The sequence below is a fragment of the Oryctolagus cuniculus genome, chromosome 9 (assembly GCF_051225735.1).
Source record: "Oryctolagus cuniculus isolate XC-2025 breed Fujian yellow rabbit chromosome 9, ASM5122573v1, whole genome shotgun sequence".
NCBI classification, from domain to species: Eukaryota; Metazoa; Chordata; class Mammalia; order Lagomorpha; family Leporidae; genus Oryctolagus; species Oryctolagus cuniculus.
In genome coordinates, this window is record NC_142875.1 from 60,533,639 (window position 1) to 60,559,426 (window position 25,788).

At 41.6% G+C, this 25,788-nt stretch overlaps 1 protein-coding gene across 7 annotated transcripts in view; it reads right to left on the minus strand.

The window, feature by feature from the left end:
- The window catches only part of MTRF1 (mitochondrial translation release factor 1), a 33,564-nt gene extending 15,234 nt beyond the window's left edge, over positions 1 to 18,330 (minus strand). For 2 of the 7 annotated variants that reach the window (XR_016213226.1, XM_017343503.4), the window contains exons 1-6: positions 18,070 to 18,330; positions 15,419 to 15,844; positions 13,487 to 13,578; positions 11,674 to 11,755; positions 10,999 to 11,106; positions 3,219 to 3,391 (exon numbers count right to left, since the gene is read on the minus strand). Coding sequence is in view for 5 of the 7 variants with exons in the window: in XM_017343503.4 (XP_017198992.3) it covers positions 3,219 to 3,391; positions 10,999 to 11,106; positions 11,674 to 11,755; positions 13,487 to 13,578; positions 15,419 to 15,836 (873 nt within the window). In the remaining 2 variants the exon portion in view is untranslated. Of the gene's footprint in view, positions 1 to 3,218; positions 3,392 to 10,998; positions 11,107 to 11,436; positions 11,581 to 11,673; positions 11,756 to 13,486; positions 13,579 to 15,418; positions 15,845 to 17,842 lie in introns of all 7 variants that reach the window. The other 5 variants (XR_016213225.1, XM_051850025.3, XM_089304103.1 and 2 more) reach the window with 4 other exon arrangements.
- Between the last annotated feature and the right edge of the window lie 7,458 nt (positions 18,331 to 25,788).

Sequence of the window (25,788 nt, forward strand, 5' to 3'; positions counted from 1 at the left end):
CTTAACAAGATTAAGAGGAACTTCCATTTTCTTGTGGGTACAGTATATTAAGTAATTATATATACCAATGTACATACTTAGTGAAATAGGCCAGTCACAAAGGGACAAATACCATATGTTCTCTCTGATCTGTGATAATTAATAGAGCACCTAAAAAGAAATCTGTAGTAGTGAAATTGACACTTTGAAAAGCATGGCCAGTGCCGTGGCTCACTAGGCTAATCCTCCGCCTTGCAGTGCCAGCACACCGGGTTCTAGTCCTGGTCAGGGCGCTGGATTTTGTCCCAGTTGCCCCTCTTCCAGGCCAGCTCTCTGCTGTGGACAGGGAGTGCAGTGGAGGATGGCCCAAGAGCTTGGGCCCTGCACCCGCATGGGAGACCAGGAGAAGCACCTGGCTCCTGGCTTCGGATCAGTGTGGTGCGCCGGCCGCAGCGGCCATTGGAGGGTGAACCAACGGCAAAAGGAAGACCTCTCTCTCTGTCTCTCTCTCTAACTGCTCTCTCACTGTCCACTCTGCCTGTCAAAAAAAAAAAAAAAAAAAAAGCAATGACTTAAACAGCCCTTGTCTTAACTGTAGAGGAACAGGTGTTTTTTTTTCTTCTTGATACTCTCTGTTGAACTCTTTACTTAACACAGAGTTAATCATATGTGTATAAAATCAACTGAAAATAGATCTCAAAAAAATAAGAGTGGAAGTAAGAGAGGGAGGAGGAAGTTTGTAACTGTAAAGCTGTACAGTTCTACATACATTATTATGGACTTACTTCTAAGGGTACAGTTTAAAAGCTTGTCACGGGACCACAAATCCTATTAAGCTGGGTAATATAAATACCATCTTAAGTGTTAAATTGATCACATTAAGTGTTAAAGTGAACATATAGATAGGATTAAGTATTAAAGGGATTACATAAATAGATCAAGTGTCTGGCAATAATAATAGATAGAATTTAAAAGGAGAGAATATTCCAACAAGGGAAGCAATCCACACAGCTGACTCATAGAATAACAATCACTTTCAATTGCACTCTGACTTCAGAATCAGCCCTTAAGGCATTCTGGTCTGGCTGAAAAGCCCATGAGAGAATTTCAGGCATGGAAAGCCAAACCACTATGGCAAAAAAATGCGTTAAGTAACGTATTTCTGTAAGTGAGACCCCAGAGGAAAGAAGTGGCCCTCAAAGAAGGACGTACTTTTCTCTGAAGGGAGGAAAGAACTTCCATTTTGCTTATAGCCTATTCTAAATACTGATGGAGATTGTGGATTCAAAAGGCTTCCATAGCCTTGACAGCTCATGTCAAGAGCCTCGGGTAATCACTGACATCATACATAAGAGTGTTAATTGTTAAATTAACAACAGGAGTCACTGTGCACTAACTTCCCATGCATGACCTCTGTCCTCAATGAGTTGTATTATAAGAATTAACTGTAAAACTTATTCTCAAACTGTGTCTGTGTGCGTGTGTGTGTGCACGCACATCATTGCAACCATCTGGGGAGTGAACCAGCAGATATAAGGTCTCTCTCTCTCAATGTCTCTCCCTTTCTCTCTCTGTCACTCTGCCTTTCAAATAAATAAAAACGAATCTTTAAAAGATAAAGAAAAGAAAGACTTTTTACTCTAATTGAAAAGAAATATAAATAAAAAATACAAGCAGTTGGGGGGGAAGAAGCCTATGTTATATTTGAACTGGTAATAATAATAATAATATGAAGCAGTGATTTAAAAATATGTATTTCCAAGCTCTGTTCACTGAGTCTGTAAGAATGGATACCCCAGGGCTGGCATACTGGTACAGCCCATAAAGCTACCTACCACCTGCATGCTGGCATCCCAGTTGGGCACCGGTTCAAGTCCCAGATGCTCCACTTCCAATCCAGCTCCTGCTAAAGGCCTAGGAAAAGCAATGGAAAATGGCCCAAGTACTTGGGCCCCTGCCACCCACACGGGAGATCTGGAAGAAGCTCTTGGCTCCTAGCTTTGGCTGGCTCAGCCCAGGCTGTAGTGGCCATCTGGGGAAGGAACTAGTAGATGGAAGATCTCTCTCTCTCTCTCTCTCTCTCTCTCTCTCTCTCTTTCTCCCTCTCTTTCTGTAACTCTTTCAAATGAATAAATCAAAAATCAGGGAAAAAAAAGAATGGATACTCCAGTAATAGGAGCATATCTACCCAAATCTTGATTTCTGTGTATGTCCCACACCATAAAGACCTGACTGACTCCAGATTTGAGACAAGATAGTACAAGATGACCTGAGAAACTAATTGAACCAAAAAATCAAGATTCAAAGAGTAATGGGGTCATTTCAAGAGGACAAAAGGGTTACACTAAAAAGCCTACTAAGAGTCAAATTTGGAATTATTTGAATGTCAGCAAGAATAATGATTACAGCACACTGAATTATAACATTAATCTGAATCTCAAGATCAGTACATAAAACTTGATTCATCAGTTTACACTGAGATCCAGCAAAAGACAAAGAAAGTAGGCAGAAGGAGGTAGGAAAGAGAAGGCAGTAGAATGTCAATAAATTTTTGAATGACACAAATAGAAACTATGAATGAGAGGTGGTTGGGAATAGGATATATGTACCCTAGAGAATACTCAGTAATTACCAAGGAAAAAATATACTTTTACAATGGAGATAATTGTGTAGTTTCCATCTTAATTAAATGATCAAACTAAACCTCACTAAAAGTGGGACAATCTGGCATACATGCTTTCTGATAAGATGCAATATGACTATGACTGCACCTATAATCTATTCTTGAATTAAATGTGTAACCACAGAGGCTGGCACTGTGGAGGAGTGGGCTAGGCCTCCGCCTGTGGTGCCAGCATCCCATTTGGGCACCAGTTCATGTCCTAGATACTCCTCTTAAAATCCAGCTCTCTGCTATACCTGGGAAAGCAGTGGAAGATGGCCCAAGTGGTTGGGCCCCTACATCCACATCAGAGACCTGGAAGAAGTTCCTGGCTCCTGGCTTCGGTTTGGCCCAGCTCCAACTTTTGTGACCATTTGGGTAGAGGGCCAGCAGATGAAAGACCTTTCTCTCTGTCTCTCCCTCTATTTCTATCTCTCAATTAAAGAAAGAATAGTAATAATAATAAAAATCTAATCTGTGATCATAAAAAACAACAGCAGATTTTTCTAGGAGGTAAGTTGTCTCAGCACAATACCCATTTTCATAGAGGGAGATTTCAAGGCGTCGTTGTAGTTACCTCATCCGGTTGAGGAAGGACGATGACGGACATGGTCCCTGTGTGAATACGCTGCATCCTTGATGACAGGCCCACCTCAGGGATTCGCTGAACTCGGTGAATCCCACCTTCATACTTCAAATGCTTATAGACACTGTCACCAGAAATTCGAGCGGCTGCATGATGTAGTCCACCTAGGGAAAAAATCCAGAAACAGTAATGAATTCTACTTCCAGAGGGATTGAAATCCTAAATGTCTCTAACCTAAAGCCTGAAAGTGAGATAGCCTGAGATACAAAACTACATTATCCAAATGTTCATGAATCAATATGTAAAAGAAAACATAACAAAATACTAGTTCTGGTTATCTCTGTGGAATAGAATAACAGTTGTTTTTTTTTTTTTTAAAGATTTATTTATTTGAATGTCAGAGTTACAGAGGAGAAAGAGGAAGAGACAAAGACACACACACAGAGAGAGAGAGAGAGAGAGAGAGAGAGAGAGAGAGATCTTCCATCCACTGGCTCACTCCCCAAATGGCCATAATAGCCAGGCCTGGGCCAGGCCAAAGCCAGGAGCCAGGAGCTTCCTCCAGGTCTCCCACATGGATGCAGGGGCCAAGCACTTGAGCCATTTCCGTTGCTTTCCCAGCTGCATTAGCAGGGACCTGGATTGGAAGTGGAGCAGCCAGGATTTCAACCAGTCCCCATATGGGATGCCAGTGGTGCAGACAGTGAATTAACCCACTATACCACAGCGCTGATCCAAGAATAACAGATTTTTTTAAATGTTACTTTCTTTCTTTTTATGTTGTTGTTGTCTGTTTGGTTCTAAATTTCCTATAATGAGGGGTTGGCACTGCGGTGTAGTGGGTAAAGCCGCCACCTGCAGTGACAGCATCCCATATGGGCACCAGTTCAAGTCCTGGCTGCTCCACTTCTGATCCAGCTCTCTGCTATGGCCTGGGAAAGTCCTTAGGGCCCTGCACCCATGTGGGAGACCCGGAAGAAGCTCCTGGCTCCTGCCTTAGGATCAGCGCAGCTCCAGCCATTGCAGCCGATTGGGGAGTGAACCAGTGGATGAAAGACCTCTCTCTCTCTCTCCCTCTGCTTCTTTGTGTAACTCTTTCAAGTAAAATAAATAAATCTTTTAAAAATTAAAAAATAAAAAATAAATTTTCTATAATGAACAAGTTCTATTATAGTCAAGAAAAAAAAACACTAGGTCCTTTTCTGCATTGAACCACCCTGTGCAATCTTGGGCCATATTTAAAAAAAATGCTCAAAAACACAATACTGTCATAACATTGAATACTTCTATAGGTTCTTCGAAGTTTTCAAGAATTTGTTGAAAGTTAGCTCTTGCTTAACTGGAATAGAATGATTATCACTGAAAATTCTTAATGCCTATGTTACCTTTTTCTTAGGTAATATGTTTCAAACAAACTTTTTGAATGATACAATAATATACAGATAGAGAAAATCATAAGAATCAAACATGATTTCGTGATAACCACTCTGGTCAAAATAAAGAAATTTGCCCACCCCATAAACCCTCCCATAGTGCCCTTTCCAGTCATAATTCCTCCCTTCCCCATGAATAATCATTATGTTGACTTTTATTTTTTTCCTTACTATAATTTTATTACCTAAAAAAATTTGATTTCCTTTTTCCCCAGGAAATAATTTCATTGCTATGCTACAATGCCATATGTCCCTTTGGGGAGGCTGGAAGAAAGATTAGTAGTATAAAGTGCTTTTTGGCAGTGTACCACAGTCTTTCTTCAAGAGACTCATCTCCCCCTTCATTCAAGGGGTTTTGGGTTTGTAAACAGGCTCAAGTCTGGGAACTGAGAGGCAGTGGCTCTGATCTTATGACTTAGGTTTGACTTTCGTTCACTTGACCTAGAACTTTTCTCTTATCAGATCAAATAAGAAATTAGGAGATTTTCTATATATTTTACTTCTAGCAATACCACGATCAACATTGTAAGTTTGCAAAAGTCAGACTATTGTGATTGCTGCGTTGACTCTGATGTCCAACACAGCAACAGTGTACCTCTCACTTTGGCAGTTGAGTGCTGCCATCCTGGGATCCAATTACTCTCATTGCTCTTAGGTTTTCCCATTCACTATAAGCTCTGACCTTTAGAAGAGTGACCATTGAGCTCTATAATAATGTTAGGAGCTCCCCTCAATTTACTCTTCACAGTCAGGGTAAAAGGTATGACTTCTGGACATATAAAATTAACCATCACCCTGAATCAACTGACTTAATTTAAGTGACCTCTTGAATTCAACTGCTGGGTAGAGAATAACAAAACACAATTATAACCATCTCTGTTGGGAATGGGGAGACAATGCAACAGATTCCATAGAATCTCTCTCTTTTTTTTTTTTTTTTGAACTCTTTTTTTTTTTTTTTTTTTTTTTTTTTTTTTAGGATTTAATTTATTTATTTGAAAGTCAGAGTTACACAAAGAGAGGAGAGGCAGAGAGAAAGGTCTTACATCCGATGGTTTACTCCCCAGTTGGCCGCAACAGCCAGTGCTGTGTCAATCCAAAGCCAGGAGCCAGGTCTCCCACGCGAATGCAAGGGCCCAAGAACTTGGGCCATCTTTTACTGCTTTTCCAGGCCATAGCAGAGAGCCGGATCAGAAGAGGAGCAGCCAGGTCTCGAACCGGTGCCCATATGGGATGCCAGAGCTTCAGGCCAGGGCGTTATTCCGCTGCACCACAGCCCCAGCCCCAAGGAATCTCTTTAACTCCGAAAATATTTCAATCATTAGATAACAGGTTTACAGAATAATTGTATCAGATATATACTATTTATTAAGAGCCAAAACCCTCCACTGATTCCACAAAGAGTTTCTTGTAATCATTTAGTTCGGACTGTTTACATAATGGCTGAGTATTGTCTCTGTTCCTTAATCACAAAACTACAAGACTAAAAGTTGTGTCATAGATGAATTTTTGCATGCAAGTAAGCCTCAGCTTTTAGTGCTGTGTGATTTTCTGTGGATACCTGTAATTTCTTCTCTATTGCAACTACTATTAAAATGAAAAAAATAATATATATGTAAATACCTAAGGTAGAGATTTTTTTCCTTTTTTCTATTTCAGTCTTTACTTAGCAACATGGTTTTCTTCTCCTAATTAGTAATAGCCAAAAAAATCAATATTTTACAAGTTGTGGGCCAGCGCTGTGGCGCAGTGGGTTAAAGCATTGGCCTGGGCCAGCGCCGCGGTTCACTAGGCTAATCCTCCACCTGCGGTGCTGGCACCCAGGGTTCTAGTCCCGGTTGGGGTGCCGGTTCTTTCCTGGTTGCTCCTCTTCCAGTCCAGCTCTCTGCTGTGGCCTGGGAAGGCAGTGGAGGATGGCCCAAGTGCTTGGGCCCTGCACCCACATGGGAGACCAGGAGGAAGCACCTGGCTCCTGGCTTCGGATCAGCGCAGCGCGCTGGCCATGGCGGCCATTTCGGGGGTGAACCAACGGAAGGAAGACCTTTCTCTCTGTCTCTCTCTCTCACTGTCTCTAACTCTGCCTGTAAAAAAAAAAAGCACTGGCCTGAAACGCCGGCATCCCATATGGGGGCAGGTTCTAGTCCCGGCTGCTCCTCTTCGATCCAGCTCTCTGCTGTGGCCTGGGAAAGCAGTACAAGATGGCCCAAATGCCCCTGCACCCATGTGGGAGACCCAGAAGAAGCTCCTGACTCCTGGCTTTGGATCGGCGCAGCTCCAACTGTTGCAGCCATCTGGGGAGTGAACCAGCAGATAGAAGACCTCTCTCTCTCTCTGTCTCTACCTCTCTCTGTAACTCTGTATTTCAAATAAATAAAATAAATCTTTAAAAAAAAAAGTTGTTTTATAATTTCAATGAGAGATGTTTATGCTTAGTCTTTCATTTTAAAGGCAATCAAGTGAAATATTTTAAAGGCCTCTTTTTAAAAAATAATTTTTGGGCCAGCATTGTGACTCAGCATGTTAAGTCGCCTCCTGCAATGCTGGCATACCATAGGGCGCTGAAGTTCCGACTACTACACTTCTGATCTAGCACCCTGCTCATTTGCCTGGGAAAGCAGCAGAAAGAAGATGGCTCCAAGTCTTGGGAAACCTGGATGAAGCTCCTGGTTTAGGCCTGGCCCAGTCCTAGCTGTTGTAGCATTTGGGAAATGAATCAGAGGATGGAAGAACTCTTCCTGTGTAACTCTGCCTTTCAAATAAATAAAATAAATCTTTTTAAAAAAAATCTTACTTTCACTTTTTAAAATATTATTTTATTTTGCTAGTGAACCAGTGTATCTGAAAGTCTCTCTACTATTGTTTATGCTGTTCTACAAACCTAGAACACAATCTTTCTTCCTGTTATTAAGCTCATGACCCTTTTATTCCTTCTTTTTAAAAGAAAAATATTTGAAAGCCAGAGTGACAGAGATGGAGAGAGAGAGTTATCTTCCATCTGCTTGTTCAATCACCAAATGGCTGCAACAGAGGGGCCTGGTCCAGGAGGTAGCCAGGAGCCTAGAACTCCATGCAGGTCTCCCACATGGGTGGAAGTACTTGGGCCATCATCTATTGCTTTCCAGGTGCATTAGCAGTGAGCTGGATTGGAAACGGAGCAGCTGGGATTTGAACTTGCACTTCCATAGGATACCAGCAGCTTAAGCTGATGCACCACAATTCCAGCCCTATTTTATTCTTGAAGATTCTATTCAAATACATATTTCAGAAGTCACTAATGACATTCTCCTCTATTCTCTCTTTTATAATATTGTTGATTATATTCTTGAAATTCTCTCCTTTGCTTCCATAAAAATATACTGTCCTCATCCTTTTTATTCTTATCTGACTCGTTTTTCTTTATCAACGGCTCTATCATTCTAAATTTGGCCATTCTCCAGGGCTTGGTGCCCTAAATGTTCCCTCTTCTATTCACTCGCTCTCCCAAAATCAGATATTACCTCTGTGCTAATAGCTATCAAGTCTCTCCTGAATTCTGTTCTCTCACAAAAGCTCTAGTTATACAACATAAAAATTTACTTAGTATTCCTAAATGGATGCTCAATATAACCTCAGTCTTAATAATTCAAAAAACACCCATCATTATTCTTCCCAAATGGGCTCTACATTCCCACTTCCATTCCATTCATGAATGAATATCACAATCCTCTCAGCTAGAAAGATCAGAATCCCTGTGGCTCATCTCCCGTGTGCCATAACAGGTTAATGGGATGTAGTATAGCTCTGGACTAAACAGATTTCAGTTTAATCCCAGGATTGCCATTACTTATTGTGTGAACTTAGATTAGTTGCTTACTCTCTGAGCCTAGATTCTGATCTGTAAAATGAGATTAATAATATCCATTTCACAAGGTTATAAGGATATATATAGGACACACTGAGCAAGCAACAGCCCCGTTGGTATCTAGTTATCAAACTTTGCCCATTCATCCTTTGAAAGTTTTTTTCACATGTATCCCTACTCTGAATGCTTAGTCACGCCTGGATTGTTCTAACCACCTCTTTGCAGTCTCTCGTAAATCTAGCCTCTTTAATCTATCCTTCATACTGATGTCAAAGTAATCTTCCTAAAAAATATATTGTAGCAGGCCGGCACCGCAGCTCACTTGACTAATCCTCCGCCTGCGGTGCTGGCACCCAGGGTTCTAGTCCCGGTAGGGGCGCCGGATTCTGTTCCGGTTGCTCCTCTTCCAGTCCAGCTCTCTGCTGTGGCCAGGGAGGGCAGCAGAGGATGGCCCAGGTGCTTGGGCCCTGCACCCGCATGGGAAACCAGGAGGAAGCACCTGGCTCCTGGCTTCGGATCAGTGCAACAAGCGGGCAGTGGTGGCCATTTGGGGGATGAACCAACGGAAGGAAGACCTTTTTCTCTGTCTCTCTCTCACACTAACTCTGCCTGTAAAAAAAAATATTGTAGCAAATAATATTCAGATTCATAAAATCTTCAATAATTCTTTATACCTTTTCAATCAAAGCTTGTTCAACATTTTTTTTTCTTTTTAAGATTTATTTATTTATTGGAAAGGCAGAGTTACAGAGAGGCAGAGAGAGAGAGAGAGAGACGTTTTTCTATCCACTGGTTCACTCCCCAAATGGCTGCAACAGCCAGAGCTAGACCGATCTGAAGCCAGGAGCCAGGAGCTTCTCTTGTGTCTCCCACATGGGTGCAGGGGCCTAAGGACTTGGGCCATCTTCTACTATTTGAAAGAGTTACACAGAGAGAGAATGAGAGGCAGAGAGAGAGAGAGAGAGAGAGAGAGAGAGAGTCTTCCATCTGATAGTTCACTCCCCAATTGGCCACAATGGCCAGAGCTGTGCTGATCTGAAGCTGGAAGCCAGGAGCTTTCTCCAGGTCTCCCAACCAAGTGCAGGGGCCCAAGAACTTGGGCCATCTTCTATTACTTTCCCAGGCCATAGCAGAGAGCTGGATTGGAAGTGGAGCAGCCAGGACTTGAACTGGCGCCCATATGGGATGCCAGCTCTGCAGGCAGTGGCTTTACCCCTTATGCCACAGTGCTGGCCCCGCAATACTTTTCAAGGCAAAATAAATATCTATCTTCCAAAAGAGAATTTTCTCTAATTCCTTCCTAGGAGTATGCTACCCTTTTTTTTTTTTACTCTCTTCCCCTAGCTAAGAACTCTACTATAGTAGACCATTGTGATTGTTGAGCCTATGTCACAGTGTTTAGCAAATACAGACCAAATATTTTTAAATGGGACAACAGAGGCAGATGTTTAGCCTAGTAGTGAAGATGTCAGTTTAAAGGCCCATGTCCTGTATCAGAGTACCAGAGTTCAGTACCCAGCTTCTGTTCTTGACTCCAGCTTCCTAATGATGCAGACTCTGGGAGGCAGTGGTGATGGCTCAAGTAACAGCTCCTGCAACCCATGTGGGAGACATATACTGAGCTTCTGGCTCCCAGGTTTGGAGTAACACACCCTTGGTTGTTTCAGGCATTTGGGGATTGAACTAGTTGATGAGAGTTCTGCCTGTTTGTCTCACTGCCTCAAAAACAAACAAAGAAAAAACAAAACAAAACAAAACGAGACTCTGGGTGGGCATTTGATGCAGTAGTTAAGACAACTGGATCCCATACTGGAATCCATGGGTTCAAGTCTTGGCTCTGTTTCTGATCCAGCTTCCTGCTAACACGCACCCTAGGCAGCAGATGGCTCAAGAAGCTGGGTCCCTATCACCTATGTAGGAGACCTGGATTGAGCTCTAGGCTCCTGGCTTCAGTCTGTCCAAGTCCCAGCTGTTGCAGGGCATTAGGGAAATGAACCAGTGGATGGAAGATCTCTGGCTCTGAAATAAATTCTTTAAATAAATAAGTAAATTTTTTCTAAAAAAAAAATGGCACAACATTGGGTTCGGCGCTGTGGCGTAGCAGGTAAAGCTGCCACCTGCAGTGCCAGCATCCCATATGGGCGCCGGTTCTAGTACTGGCTGTTCCACTTCTAAGCCAGCTCTCTGCTATGGCCTCGGAAAGCAGTAGAAGATGGCCCAGGTCCTTGGGCCCCTGCACCCACATAGGAGACCTGGAAGAAGCTCCTGGCTTTGGATTGGTGCAGTTCTGGCCGTTGTGGCCATTTGGGGAGTGAACTAGTGGATGGAAGACCTCTCTCTCTCTCTCCCTGCCTCTCCTTCTCTCTCAGTGTAACTCTAACTTTCAAATAAATAAATAAATCTTTAAAAAAAAAAAGGCACAACATGGTTTTAATCAACATCAAAGGTAAAATACTTTTCAACATCTTTTATGGACACAATCCACATATATGCCTACCATATTCTGCTGGTGTATAATTCAGAAGTTCAAATTTCCAATGTTTATAACATGAATAGTTTTGGTACATGTCAAATATTTCTCGGGTAAACTGTTGGCAGATATCACCTAAAAGAAAACAGAAAAAATACTCAGTTGGCAGAAATTTCTAAGTGCACCATCCTCAGATACAGGCCCCTTAGGAAATGAGGAGTAACTATTATCTGAAGTTATATACACCTGATGGACTTTTAAAATCACACTGATATCAAATCAAGGTAAAAATTGAGTATTTGCAGGCTGGTGCTGTGGCAAAGTAGGTAAAGCAGCCACCTGCAGTGCCAGCATCCCATATGGGCACCGGTTCAAGTCCCGGCTATTCCACTTCCAATCCAGTTCTCTGCTATAGTCTGGGAAAGCAGTGGAAAATGGCCCAAGTCTTTGGGCCACTGCACTCACATGGGAGACCTGGAAGAAGCTCCAGGCTCCTGGCTTCGGATCAGCCCAGCTCCGGCCATTGCAGCCATCTGGGGAGTTGTAGCCATCTGGCCATCTAGTGGATGGAAGACCTCTCTCTTTCTCTCTCTGCCTCTGTAACTCTGCCTTTCAAATAAATAATAAATAAATCTTTAAAATTTAAAAAATTTTTAAAATCAAGTATTTTTAGATCATTTACGATAAAATTATTTGATTGACCTCCAGTAGTTCTTCCAGATATCACCTCTAAAATAACATCATTTTTGTCATATTTCTCCTTTGGCACTAGATTCTGGAAAAGCTGGAAAAGAAAAAAAAAATCAATGTTGATGTATGCATTTTCTTCAGTGTACTATTGTTATTTCAACTTAAGAGAAAGCTTTCAAAATATTTTTAAAAATTAGTTAGGAACAAAATCATATAGTAAGTACCCCAGTGAGATTAGTCTTAAAATGCTATAATAAGTAAATCTAATTAGGCCTAAACTAGGTTATGAATTCATATTAACAATGAGGTTATTTTTCAGGGTATTTTCTAAAATACTATCAGAATATCTTAATTTTCTAAAATGCAGAAGTTTAGATCAAAGTGCAGAGTGTCTGCCTCTTATAATTAGTTTTGAACAGTAGCTTCTTTCATCTGAGTGAAGCAAGGCTTTGAAAGACTTCATTTGAAGAAGATGAAGACTTTTCCATGTGACTGCACATCCTCCCCGCCACACATGAAAGCAGGCACCACGTCAAGCCGTGCTTTCTCAGCAGAGCCCCTCATTTTTAAAAGACTGTGTTCAAGACTCCAAAAAAGGTTCAAATAGGTTTCCAACCATGACCAGAAAAAAAAAATTAAAAAAAGCTTCCTTCAGTGGAGGATGGCCCAAGTGCTTGGGCCCTGCACCCGCATGGGAAACCAGGAGGAAGCACCTGGCTTCTGGCTTCAGATTGGCGCACCAGCTGTAGCAGCCATTTGGGGAGTGAACCAATGGAAAATGAAGACCTGTCTCTCTCACTCTCTCACTGTCTAACTCTGCCTGTCAAAAAAAAAAAAAAAAAGCTTCCTAACAAAGGAATCAACTTTCCTCTTGGGAAGAAAAGGGAATCATTTTCATTATTACTAAAAGGCTTTTCCTCTTGGGAAGAAAAGAGAATCATTTTCATTATTACTAAAAGGTTTTTCAAGTACCTTTATGACATGGCTCCCCCTATTACCAATTTCTGAAATATTCCATCTCTGCTAGAAATTATATCGTCTGTGGGAGAAAATACTAGACTAAGAGTCATATATCTTATTTCTGTCTTTGCTTAACTGGTTAAATTCACGATAAAAATAATTGATATCTCTGCTTCAGCCCTCTAACCCCTCAAAAAGTCCTTCTCCTGGATACCAAGAGTAAGAATATTGAAGGTAGAAGGAGGGCAAATAGGACAGAGGGAAATACATAATACAGTACTGTGCTCTTCATTGTCTTTATAGAGAAATCGCCCACTGAGCTAGAAAGAAGACACCAGAATTTCCCACTTAGACCTCTAGAAGACAGCAACTAGGCTGATGCAGTATCACGAACCTTGAGAGACCTCAGTATGCCAGACACTTACTAGTACAAGCTAACGACTTGTGTTAACCAACTGCCTCTGCACCACTGGTTTCAACCCATTCTACCCAGAGTGTGTATTTTCAATCCTTAATGAACAAAATCACCATGAACCCAGATACCCCAACCCTTCTAATACTTAAAATATGTTGATTATTCTCTATGTCCAATCAATTTTTTCACTAGCATGTAAGTAAATTGCCAGGCAAATTAATAGACTCAGCTTTGAAATTTGATTTGGAGGGGAGGGTGGTCTTTTATTCTTTGAAAGAACAATATCTTCAGTCTCATTCTGCAACCAATCACAGTACAAAATCCAACTTAATCACGTATTATAAATAACCCTTAAGAAGCCAAGATTTGGAAAGCACCAAAGTTAGTCTAGCAAGAACAGCTTTCCTTTATTTTAACACTGTTCAGATTGGTGTATTTCCTAAAACATACCTCAGAGTATAACATGTTGAGTTTTTCATCAATTGTTTGCCTTTCTTCCAGTGCAAGCGCTTGTAACTGCTTTTCATCTTGTGTATTTAGACCTAAAAATCAGTAAGAGTAAAGTTTTTAAATGATTACAGAGAAACTCTTAAACAGCCAACTCAGTGTTGCCTACTAATTTTTTTCTTTTTTCTTTTTCTTTTTCTTTTTTTTTTTTTTTTTGACAGGCAGAGTGGACAGTGAGAGAGAGAGAGAGAGAAAGAAAGGTCTTCCTTTGCCGTTGGTTCACCCTCCAACGGCCGCCACGGCCGGTACACCACGCTGATCCAATGGCATGAGCCAGGTGCTTCTCCTGGTCTCCCATGCGGGTGCAGGGCCCAAGCACTTGGGCCATCCTCCACTGCACTCCCGGCCACAGCAGAGAGCTGGCCTGGAAGAGGGGCAACCGGGACAGAATCCGGTGCCCCGACCAGGACTAGAACCCAGTGTGCCGGCGCCGCAAGGCGGAGGATTAGCCTATTGAGCTGCGGCGCCGGCCTCAAGCCTACTAATTTTTATTTCAGTTGGGAAGGCAACAAATGCATAGGAGTCTTCAAAATGTTCACAGAAAATGTGTATAATGAAAAACAGTGCCTGGATTTCAAAAATTTTTTGCAACAAAATAAATGTACCTTTTAATTCAGTTATTCCATTAACTTTTTGAAGTGCCCCTGTATTTGGTAAGTATGTCTAAAAAGCTCATTGTAAAAACTGTATGATCTTGTTCCTCAAAGCCTCTGATTTGAATGTTCAGAATTATAGAAAGCAAATAATTAATCAGACAGATTTCAAAAGGATTCAGTAATTAAATTTAAACCCAAATAGGGGCCAGCGCTGTGGTGTAGCGGTTTGAGTCCCCGCTGCTACACTTCCGATCCAGCTCTCTGCTATGGCCTGGGAAAGCAGTACAAGATGGCCCAAGTCCTTGGGCCCCTGCACCCACATGGGAGACCCAGAAGAAGCTCCTGGTTCCTGGCTTCGGATCAGTACAGCTCTGGCCATTGCAGCCAATTGGGGAGTGAACCAGTGGATGGAAGACCTCTCTCTCTCTCTCCTCTCTCTGTAAATCTTTCAAATAAAATAAATAAATCTTTAAAAAATATATATATATAGTTACTTTGACCATTCAAATGCAAAAATATTTGCAAAGTAATGTAGTTAGCTTAGTGCTTGGCATACAGTATGATATAATAAGTGTAACTGTTATTATTACCATAGAAAAGCAGAACTGTACAGCTAGCAGAGTCTTCAGAAATTATCTACTCCAGGGCCCATGTGGTGCTGCAGCTTATGATACCGGCACCCCATATCAGAGTGCCAGTGTGAGTCCTGGCTGCTCTGCTTCTGCGCCAGCTTCCTGCTGATGCTCCCGGGAAGGCAGCAGAAGGTGGCTCACGTGCCTGGGCCCCTGCCTTCCATGTGGGAGACCAGGATGGAGTTCCTGGCTTTTTGCTTTGGCCTGGTTCAGACCTGGCTGTTGTAGCCATTTGGGTAGTGACCCAGTGGATGGAAGTGCTCTCTTGCTCACTCTCTCTCTCATTCTGGCTTTCAAATAAACAAATAAATATTTTTTAAAAAATCTACTCCAATTTGATAATCATACATTTCTGTCTCTGGTATGTAAAGCGGCATCCAATAAAGATCTGTTGAATAAACAAATGCTTCTAAAAAGGCTAATATCAAATCTCCCAGACCCTGAGAACTTCTTGGGACGTACTATAAGAAGCCTGTCACTTAATAGCTGATCTTTAGTACCTGAAGTATCTCAAAGACCCTGAGAACACAATCCTGTCCTTTCCAAGTATTGAGCTTATTACTTGGAGGCTTTTAAAAATACTGAGTCTGATTAAACTTTAATTTAGAAAAGCAATCCTATATTACACAAACATATCTTTTACTTACTTTTACACATTGATTCCAATTCTTCAATTGCTTGTTGTGCTTCCAGTATTTCTTGGTATATGGCTGCAAGCGGTGCCAACTCAGCATGTCTTCGGGTCAAGGACTTTCGGCCTCCATCATTCACAGAGATCCGCTGCAAACACTCATCAAGTGTTTGGTACTCCTTATGCAGGTCCTCCATATATTTCTGTAGTGCTTTGTGTTTCGAAAGTATTTGGGTGTCTCTATGACAGTATCTCCTCGACCAATTTTTCTTTAACAGTTGATGGAGAATGTGAGTTCTGTTTTGTCTAAAAACCCACAGCTTTGTATCCAGATGTTTCTGTCTAAATTGATGAGAATAGAGATGGACGTGACACTGGGAGAAACCACTAACATATGGATGTCTAAAAAGCCAAACATACAGGTGACGATTCATCTCAGCATCTGAAATACAATAAGTACAGTCTGAGAAAATCAACTCTAAAGATACATGGCATCACAAAACAGGAAGGAGCTTCAAAAAATCTTATTTAGTTCACCACCTCGGCCACTTCCAAACTCAATAGCCCACAAAAAGAAGATGCCTGGCCCCATCACAGCTGTGCAGCCATCTGGGACGTGGACCAGGAGATGGAACATCTCTTTCTGTCTCTCTCCTTGGCTCTACTTTTCTGTCACTCTGCCTTTCAAATAAATAAATATTTTTTAAAAGCACTGCTTTCTATCCACCCAAAAGATATAATTAATTAAGACAAATGAGTAAAACTAGCAAATATACCAATAGGTTGGGTTAAATCAGCTATATACTAGAAAGCATGCCGAATCTGGAGAGTGTGTAAATAAGCATTTGAAAGCTACAAAGCAATCCTGCAAACGTTACATGGTTCACAGTCATAGTGCTCTAAAGGTCGAAGGAAACATTGACTACTATCTAATTCTTCATGGGTATCTATATGTTTGAGGAAGGTAGGTAACTTTACCATAACCATTCACTCACTGGATAAAGGCAGACCTGGCAGTAGAATGCAGAATGCCTGTTTTAAGCTCAGTGCTTTTCCTTCTCAGTTCTGGAACCAGTTTTCAAAGGTACTTCCCTTTTAGCCTAAAGATCCTAAAGGAAGGAAACTTCAAATACTAGTAGACCAAGAAAGGCGGTCTTAAGAAAAAGGACAATGATGAAAATTATATTAAGTCAAAACACAGTGTAAAACAGTAAAATCTCAATTGTGTTTTCAAAAGTTCTACAATATATGGTATGTATCCTTAAAAAGTATGTAGTTTTAAAAAACTAAAAAGGAACATATCAAATGTTAAATTGCTCTCTAGCAATGGGATACCTTTTGCCTACTTCATATTTTTCAACTTTCCCAAATCTACAGAGATAGCATGTATTACCTTTTTTTAAGATCTATTTGATTTATTTGAAAGAGAGTTACAGAGGGAAGTAGAGACACAGAGACATCTTCCATCTGCTGGTTCACTTCCCACATGGCCACAACAGCTGGAGCTGAGCCAATCTGAAGCCAGGAGCTCCTTCTGGGTCCCAACATGGGCACAGGGTCCAAGTACTTGGGCCATCCTCCACTGCTTTCCCAAGCACATTAGCAGGGAGCCGAATCAGAAGTGGAGCAGCCAGGACTCGAACTGGCACCCATATGGGATGCCGGCACTGTAGGCCAGGGCTGTAACCTGCTGCATCACAGCACCAGTCCCAGCACATATTGCTTTCATAAAAAGAATTAAAAAGGTACTTTAAAAATTACAGGTTAGGCAGTATTGGTTGTGTGCGATAATGTAATAATTATCTGTTCTCTTCCCTTTCAACAGAAATAATCAAGAGCTAACAAAAGCACACAATAGTTTTATTGATAAATGGGAAAAAAAGGTGTTCTAGGAAAAATACATTGTCCCTAAAATCCTGCAGTTCAAGTTGAAACAAGGGTCAAAATTTATTAGAATCAACCCTTACTGTCTCCGATCTTCCTATTATGCAAGGAGATACACTCATATATTAGTTCATTTGATCCCTAAATCTGCTGGGTATTATCATTCAGAATGATCTCTATAATATCCAAAGTTTTCAAGGTTCTACTGACAGATTAAACATACTGAATCACATTTGCAAACGGTCTGTGGAAGAAAGCATCAAAGCCCAGCAGCTACAAATGTTAACGCACCAGCAAAAGTTTCTTTGTTCTTTACAATTAGACTCAAGCTCATCATGGCAAGTGTATCCATTTGAGAGCTGACAGAACAAAGGGATGCAAACTGATTTTTGTTACAATACTTCTAGATAAGATTTCCATCTTGGGAACAGCGGTATAACTTTTCAAGGTCATGAACACCAACATTTAGAAACAAAACAAGACGTTTATTCTCTAGAGTTATCTATATCTGAGAACACCAAAAACTTTCCATCATCCATCACAGTACCAGTATTACCCTGATATTTTAGGAACAATTCTCATCGTGGCTACGTCTGAAGCGACGCTAAGCCGGCGCACCAGCCGCACGTGCAATTCATTCTATAACTCAGTATATATGGAGCGATTACACAAGGAAGCAACACGGCAGTGGAGGGCAAATGGGTAAAGAAAAAAGTCCTCTTCAGATCAGGAAAGAGTTGTAAGTACCTAAGAAAAAGAAGAAAGGAGGTTAGCTTTCCTTACTGAGGTCGGAACCTTCCGTGGCACCCAAACATTGCAGCCCGAGACGCTCTAGGTCACTGTCACTTCCTGATCCACTACTTCCGGATTACCACTTGCTTCCGGCTCCTCACCCGTCCCGACCTTTCTCCTGAGTAGTTGCGGGTGTGCCATTGCGATGCGCTAAAATGAGAAAAATGATAAGGAGAGAAAGAAATTTTTGTGAGACTGCCACCTGCCATATTTTCCAGAGCGGGAGCCCAGGGTATGAGTTGAGATGGTGGGAGGGACAGAGGGACCTAGAAAGGAATAAACCACAACTCCTTGTAGTTCTTACCAAGGAATCCTGGGAGTTGTAGTTTATCCTGCCACAGGCACCCTCATCGCCACTCCCACCTGAACCAAAGGTGGAGCTTTGGTTTTCACAGTCACAGGTAAACTAAGAAGGTGCATTTCCTTGGATCTGATTAAGAGATCAAGATTTACAACACACGAGTATTATGGATAAAATTACTAGACTTCCTTTCTATATTAGGAACCCCTAAGGCAGTGTTTTTTTTTTTTAAGTTTATTTATTTATTTGAAAGGCAGAGTTACAGAGGCAGAGGCAGAGAGAGAGGTCTTCCATTCACTGGTTCACTCCCTAAGTGGCCACAAGGGCCAGAGCTGAGCTGATCTGAAGCCAGGAGCTTCTTCCAGGTCTCCCACATGGGTGCAGGGCCATCTTGTACTGCTTTCCCAGGCCATAGCAGAGAGCTGGATCAGAAGAGAAGCAGCCAGGACTCGAAATGGTGCCTATATGGGGTGCTGGCACTGCAGGTGGTGGCTTTACCCACTACCAGCCCCTAAAGCAGCGGCTTTTAAAAATGAGAACCCCCTTTCCATCATACCAGAATTCAGGAGATTATGGTAACTGCTTGTAGTTTCAGCTTCCATTGCTTGAGAAACTAATGAACAAGAGAGACTATAAAAGCGGTATGGAGGGGCTAGCGCTGTGGCATAGTAGGCTAATCCTCTGTCTGCTGCAGGACATGCCATTTGGCTACCAGTTCCTGTCCCTGCTGCTCAACTTACTTTCTCTGCTCTGGCCTGGGAAAGCAGAAGAAGAGGGCCCAAGTGCTGCGGTCCCTGAACCCACATGGGTGACCTGGGGTAAGCTCCTGGCTCCAGATGGGCCCAGCCCCGCTCCTTGGCCATTTGGGAAGAGAATCAGCTGATGGAAAACTTTTCTCTCTGTCTCTCCCTCTCTCTATCTGTAACACTACTTCTCAAATAAATAAATAAAATCCTTAAAAATAAATAAAGGCCATAATAGAACGCAAAAATAAGTTAGTGGTTCTATAGGTAATATTGCATGCATATGTGAAATTTATAGGTTGTAAGCCCCCGTTTAAATAGTTTAAAAGCCATTCAGTCACAGGAAAATGCAGATATATTGCCTTACTTTGAATATTCCAGTGTAATATTGGTTATCACATTTACAAGTCATTTGTTCTCTTTGCTTTCTGCCTAAAAAGCAAAGGCAAAAATACCCCAAGGGGAGGTTAAGGCTTCCATCCAGTTTCCTGCTAATGTATCTTGGGAGGCAGGAAATGATGGCTTAAGTGCTTGGGCCCCCATCACCCACATGGGAGACCTGAATGGAGTTAGTAAAATAAAACTCTAACAAAAACTTTAAAAGTATAACCCATATTACTGACTTAAAATATTTTCTTGAACAAGTTTTATTTATTTATTTATTTTTATTTGACAGAGTTAGACAGTGAGAGAGACAGAGAGAAAGGTCTTCTTTTTTCTGTTGGTTCACCCAAATGGCCACTACAGTTGGCGCTGCGCCGATCCGAAGCCAGGAGCCAGGTGCTTCTCCTGGTCTCCCATGCGGGAGCAGGGGCCCAAGCACTTGGGCCATCCTCCACTGTACTCCCAGGTCACAGCAGAGATTTGGACTTGAAGAGGAGCAACCAGGACTAGAACCTGGTGCCCATATGGGATGCCGGCGCCGCAGGCAGAGGATTAACCAAGTAAGCCATGGTGCCGGCCCCAAATAAGTGTTTTCTTAAGTTATGATCATATACTTAATAGGAGAATTAGCCATAAACACGAAATAATACCTAACATTTATGAGTATTACCTAGTCAAGGTATCGGCTATCTGCTTTGTAGTAGATAATATTCTAAATTACTTAATTTTTAAAATTTATTTCATTGATTTGAAAGGCAGAGTCACAGCGAGGCAGAAGCAGAGAGAGAGAGAGAGAGAGAGAGAGAGCTACCATTCACTGGTCCACTCCCCAAATGGCCACAAGGGTCAGAGCTGGGCCAATCCAAGGCCAGGAGCTTCTTCTGGGTCTCCTGTGCAAGTGCAGGGACCCATACACTTGGGCCATCTTCTACCGCTTTCCCAGGCCATAGCAGAGAGCTGGATCAGAATAGGAACAGCTGAAACTAGAACTGGCACCCATACAGGATGCTGACACTGCAGGTAGTAGCTTTACCCACTGTGCCATAGCACCGGTTCCAATTACTTAATTCTAGTAATTCATTTAATTCTCATGCCCTCAACCCCTCCCCCTAAATGCTTACTTTTGCAGAGGAGTGGAGAAAAAGGCACGGAGAACTTAAGTAATTTGTCCAAAGTAGAAGACCTAGTAAGTACTGGAGCACAGATGCAAGCCAGGCAATCTATCTCGGTGATCTATGGCTCTTGAGCTTGCTGCAGTGGTCCCTCCCCTTAAAAGAAGAAAAGAAAACTTTCAATTATTCATTCACTGTCATATGAAACACCAGTTATGTGCTATTGAGTGCTCAAGGTATGAGGTTTTGGCATTGAACAGAAAAGACAAAAATCTTTGATCACATGGAACCCCTGTTCCAGAAGGGAACAATTCCAAAGAGTCCATGTAGGAGGCTACTTCAAAAAGTTTGTCTAGAATTAAAAATAAGTTTAGCCACTGGCATTGTGGTGTAATGGGTTAAGCTGCCACCTGTGGTGCCAGCATCCCACATAGGTGCCAGTTCAAGTCCCAGATGCTCCATTTCTTTTTTCTTTTTTAATTATTTATTTGAGAGACAGAGTTACAGAGACAGAGAGAGGGAGAAACAGAGAGAGAGAGGTCTTCCATCCACTGGTTCACTCGCCAAATGGCTGCAACGGCCAGAGCTAAGCCAATTTGGAGCCAGGAGATTCTTCTGGGTCTCCCACGTGGTGCAGGAGCTCAAGCACTTGGGCAATCTTCCATTGCTTTCCCAGGCCATAAGCAAAGAGCTGGATAGGAAGAGGAGCAGTCGGGACACAAACCGGTGTTTATATGGGATGCTGGTGCTGCAGGCTCCTCTTCTGATCTAGATCCCTGCTAATGTGCCTGAGAAAGCAGCAGAAGATGGCCCAAATACTTGGTCCCCTGCCACCCATGTGTGAAATTCAGATGAAGCTGCTGGTTCCTGTCTTCAGCCTGACTCAGGCCTGGCCATTGCTGCCATCTGAATAGTGAACAAGCAGATAAAGGGTTTCTCTCTCTCTCTCTCTCTAACTCTGATTTTTCAAATAAATAGATCTTAAAAAAAAAAAAAAAAGGTTAAATGAGGTCATAAGCATAGGGCTGACCCATAGGATTAGTACCTTGCCAGGACCTTAACCTTTGACCCACCAGCCTCAAAAGCTGTAAGTAATAAATTCCTGTTGTTTAAGCCTCCCAATCTAAAGTATTTTGTTATTTTAGCCTGAGCAGATTAAAACACATTTGTAAAAATTTATTGAGATATATATAAAACTTTATGTACTTTATGTGTGCTATTCCTCAATTTGAAAAAATTTTCTGGAGAAATTTATGCTTGGTGTTATACATATTATTTCCTCCTCCAGATTTTTAAAGAAAGAAAATAATGTAGTATATCTGTATTTATTAATATGCAAAGATGTCCACAGCCTATCATTAAGTGAAAGTGCATGGTTAGAAAATACAGAGATCTGTTCCATTTAAGAAATACATGATTCATATATGTACTTTAAAGTCTGATGAACTTACAAGTAATCTTTATTTTTGTTTTTATGATATTCTGTGTTTCTTGAAGTTTTGTGATGCACATTATTATAAACAAGAAAGCTTTACATTTTTAAATCTTTGGTTGAAAAAGTCTGTGGGATATTATTATTATTAAATATCACTTTATAATGTTAAACAATTTTTACTTTCAAAGAGTCTTATATCAGGGCCATTGCTGTGGTGTAGTAGGCTAAGCTACAGTGCCAGCATTCCATATGGGTACCAGTTCAAGTCCTGGCTGCTCCACTTCTGATCCAGCTCTCTGCTATGGCCTGGGAAAGCAGTAGAAGATGGTCCAAGTCCTTGGGCCCCTGCACCCACGTGGGTGACCCGGAGGAAGCTCCTGGCTCCTGGCTTCGGATCGGTGCAGCTCCTGCAGTTGCAGCCAATTAGGGAGTGAACTAGTGACTGGAAGATCTCTGTCTCTGCCTCTGGCTCTCTGCGACTCTGCCTTTCAAATAAATAAATCTTAAAAAACAAAACAACAACAACAAAAAAGGTATCTGTAGAGACTGGTTGAAATCAGGCTAAGCTGAAGTCTTTGGTCTGGGAAATTTCCAGAAGCACTGGAAACAAAAGCCATGACTAACAGCACACTATGAAGATTCACCTGGCTTTCTGGTTCTCAGGAATTTGAGCACTTAACCATATCTTGAGACATCCCACAATGTGAAGATTGGCAACAAGCTGGGATTTTTATCAGACACATATTACTATAAAGTGAAATAAAAAATTCTTTATCAGTTTATTTCAAACTTTCATTCAAACTTTTACTATGGGGGGAAAGAAATGAAAAATCAAAGAATATTATATTTTTATTATTAGAAACTTTTCCCTGAGAGAAGCAGAATTCGAAGAGTGAAAAGGCAGTATTTTTAATTTTCACGTGTTCATACCAGTTCTCAAATTTTTCTTAGCTTGGGGAAAAAAAAAAAGAAGAATTGCACCACCTGCTGGCATTAGTGAGCCTCTGTCCCTCAGAAATAATTCTCAGGTTTAGGGACATCGAAGTGACCTTGAAAAGTCAATTTGTCTTTGTTTTTTCTTTTTTCTAAAAAAGAAAAAAAAAAGGCAAAAGCAAGCCAAAGACTAACCAATCCTGGAAACTCCCTGTTTTTCTCATGAACTAGCATTGCCTAGATTAAAGTCAGCTTTGTTAATGAGATCAAGTGTCCTTTCCTACAATTTCATGGTAATTTTGTTCCCATCTACCATCCTAAATAACATGCTACATATTTTTCTTAAATCCTTTACCTCAATTCTGAATTGTGCATCCTTAAATCTTCATTCCAATAAATTTTATTTTCATCATTTTCTACTGACACTATTTTTTTAAAAAGATTTTTATTTATTTATTTGAGAGGTAAAGTTACAGACAGTAAGAGGGAGGTCGAGAGAGAGATCTTCCATCCACTAGTCCACTCACCAAATGGCTGCAACCAGAGCAGGCCAATCCAAAGCCAGGAGCCAGGAGATTCTTCCGGGTCTTCCACATGGGTGCAGGGGCCCAAGGACTGCTGAGCCATCCTCCACTGCTTTCCCAGGCCACAGCAGAGAGCTGGATCAGAAAAGGAACAGCAAGGACTAGAATTGGCACCCACATGGGATGTTAGCACCACAGGTGGAGGATTAACCTACTGCGCTACAGCGCCAGCCCCTTTTATAAGCATTAGCATGTTTTGCAACTTAACTCTAAAGTGGTATACTTTACAAATACAATGTAATCTATATCTTGTGCATGTATTTAGAGATATGTCTTTTTCCTTTTTTCTCTTATTATGAAAATTTTCAACTGCATTTAAATGTAGACACCCCCCCCCCCCATTCACCCATCACCTGAGTGTGTCTTTTTAAATCACATTAGGGGCTCTTGATTCCTTAGATCTACTGTTTCATGGGGGGTTGCAAAATGCTGATATTTTATCATTCCTTCTTCATTTTATTTTCTGGAAAATCTAGAAACAGAAAATTGCCCCCTCATCAGTGATTGTTCGACAATGCTTTATAGTTTTTAAAAGGAAAATATAGAAAATGTTTGCCAAACATAGAAAGCTGATTGAACTCAAAAGTTTGCTTTCTGAACAGTTTCCAGAATTTTTAAATTCTATTTTAATTTTACCCTTTTTTTAACTTTAGTAATACAGCCAATTATCTGCAATTCCAAAATCCTCAAAGCTCAGAAAAACTTTATTTGCAATTCAAAAATTAAAAAGGATCTCTGAAAGTAAAAGGCTTTTAAAATAACTTACTTGGTGGACATACTTGGCAGGCAAACTTACCAGAGCTGATGTGAAGTTATTTATACCTGTATTTATTCCATTTGGTATAAATATTGATATGTATTACTGAAGAAATATTTTTTAAAAAATTTATTTTATTTATTTGAAAGATGGAGTTACAGAGAGGCAGAGGCAGAAGCAGAGAGAGAGAGAGGTCTTCCATCTGCTGACTCACTCCCAAATGGTCACTATGGCCAGAGCGGCGCCAATCTGAAGCCAGGAGTCAGGAGCTTCTTCCGGGTCTCCCACGAGTGTGCAGGGGCCCAAGGACTTGGGCCATCTTCTACTGCTTTCCCAGGCCATTGCAGAGAGCTGGCTCAGAAGTGGAACAGCCGGTACTAGAGCCAGTGCCCATATGGGATGCTGGCACTGCAGGCCAGGGCTTTAACCCGCTGCACCACAGTACAGGCCTCACTGAAGAAATATTAATGTATTGGATCACAGGGTACTGTCCCAGATCTGCTGAGGAGGTTGTGCAGTGTTCATTATATGCATTTATCTTTCTAAATCCAAAATATCCTGAATTTTGTAAAACATTTGATTCCAAGTATTTCAGAGAAGGGACTGCGAACTATAATAAAAATATAGTAGTGATCATTTCTTGAGTACTTATACTTTCCCAGGTAATGCTCTAAATAGCTTACATTTCACCAGCTCACTTAACCTTCACTGTACTCCCACAAAGTAGGTTCAATGGCAATGCCCATTTTGCCAAAGTGAGGCTCTTTAGCACTGTGTTGCTAGAAGAGTTGCTGAAGATTTTAACAAAAGGGATGATCTAGAGGCCAAAGGAATTTGAATCAAAGGAACTGCACTGTGACCTTATTTGGCTGCCAGCATTCACTGTCTCTCCAAATGGCCTCATCATCCCATCATCCTCTCAGCTCTCTATGATGTGACCCCTAGTGGCCTCTTTATCATGACCTCATCCCAGAACCTCATGTTTCAGCTCAACTAGATAACTAGCTCAACTACTTATTCAGCCAAAAGCACACTTTCATATTTTTGTCTTTTTTGTTCATATTGCTAAAGCAGGTTTTTTTTTTTTTTTTTTGACAGGCAGAGTGGACAGTGAGAGAGAGAGAGACAGAGAAAGATCTTCCTTTTCTGTTGGTTCATCCCACAATGGCTGCTGCGGCCTGCGCGCTGAGGCAGGCGCACCACGCTGATCCGAAGCCAGGAGCCAGGTGTTTCTCCTGGTCTCCCATGTGGGTGCAGGGCCCAAGGACTTGGGCCATCCTCCACTGCCTTCCCGGGCCACAGCAGAGAGCTGGACTGGAAGAGGAGCAACCGGGACAGAATCCGGCGCCCCGACCAGGACTAGAACCTGGTGTGCCGGCACTGCAGGCAGAGGATTAGCCTATTGAGCCGCTGCGCCAGCCCACTAAAGTAGTTTTAAAGATTTTTTATTTTATTTATTTG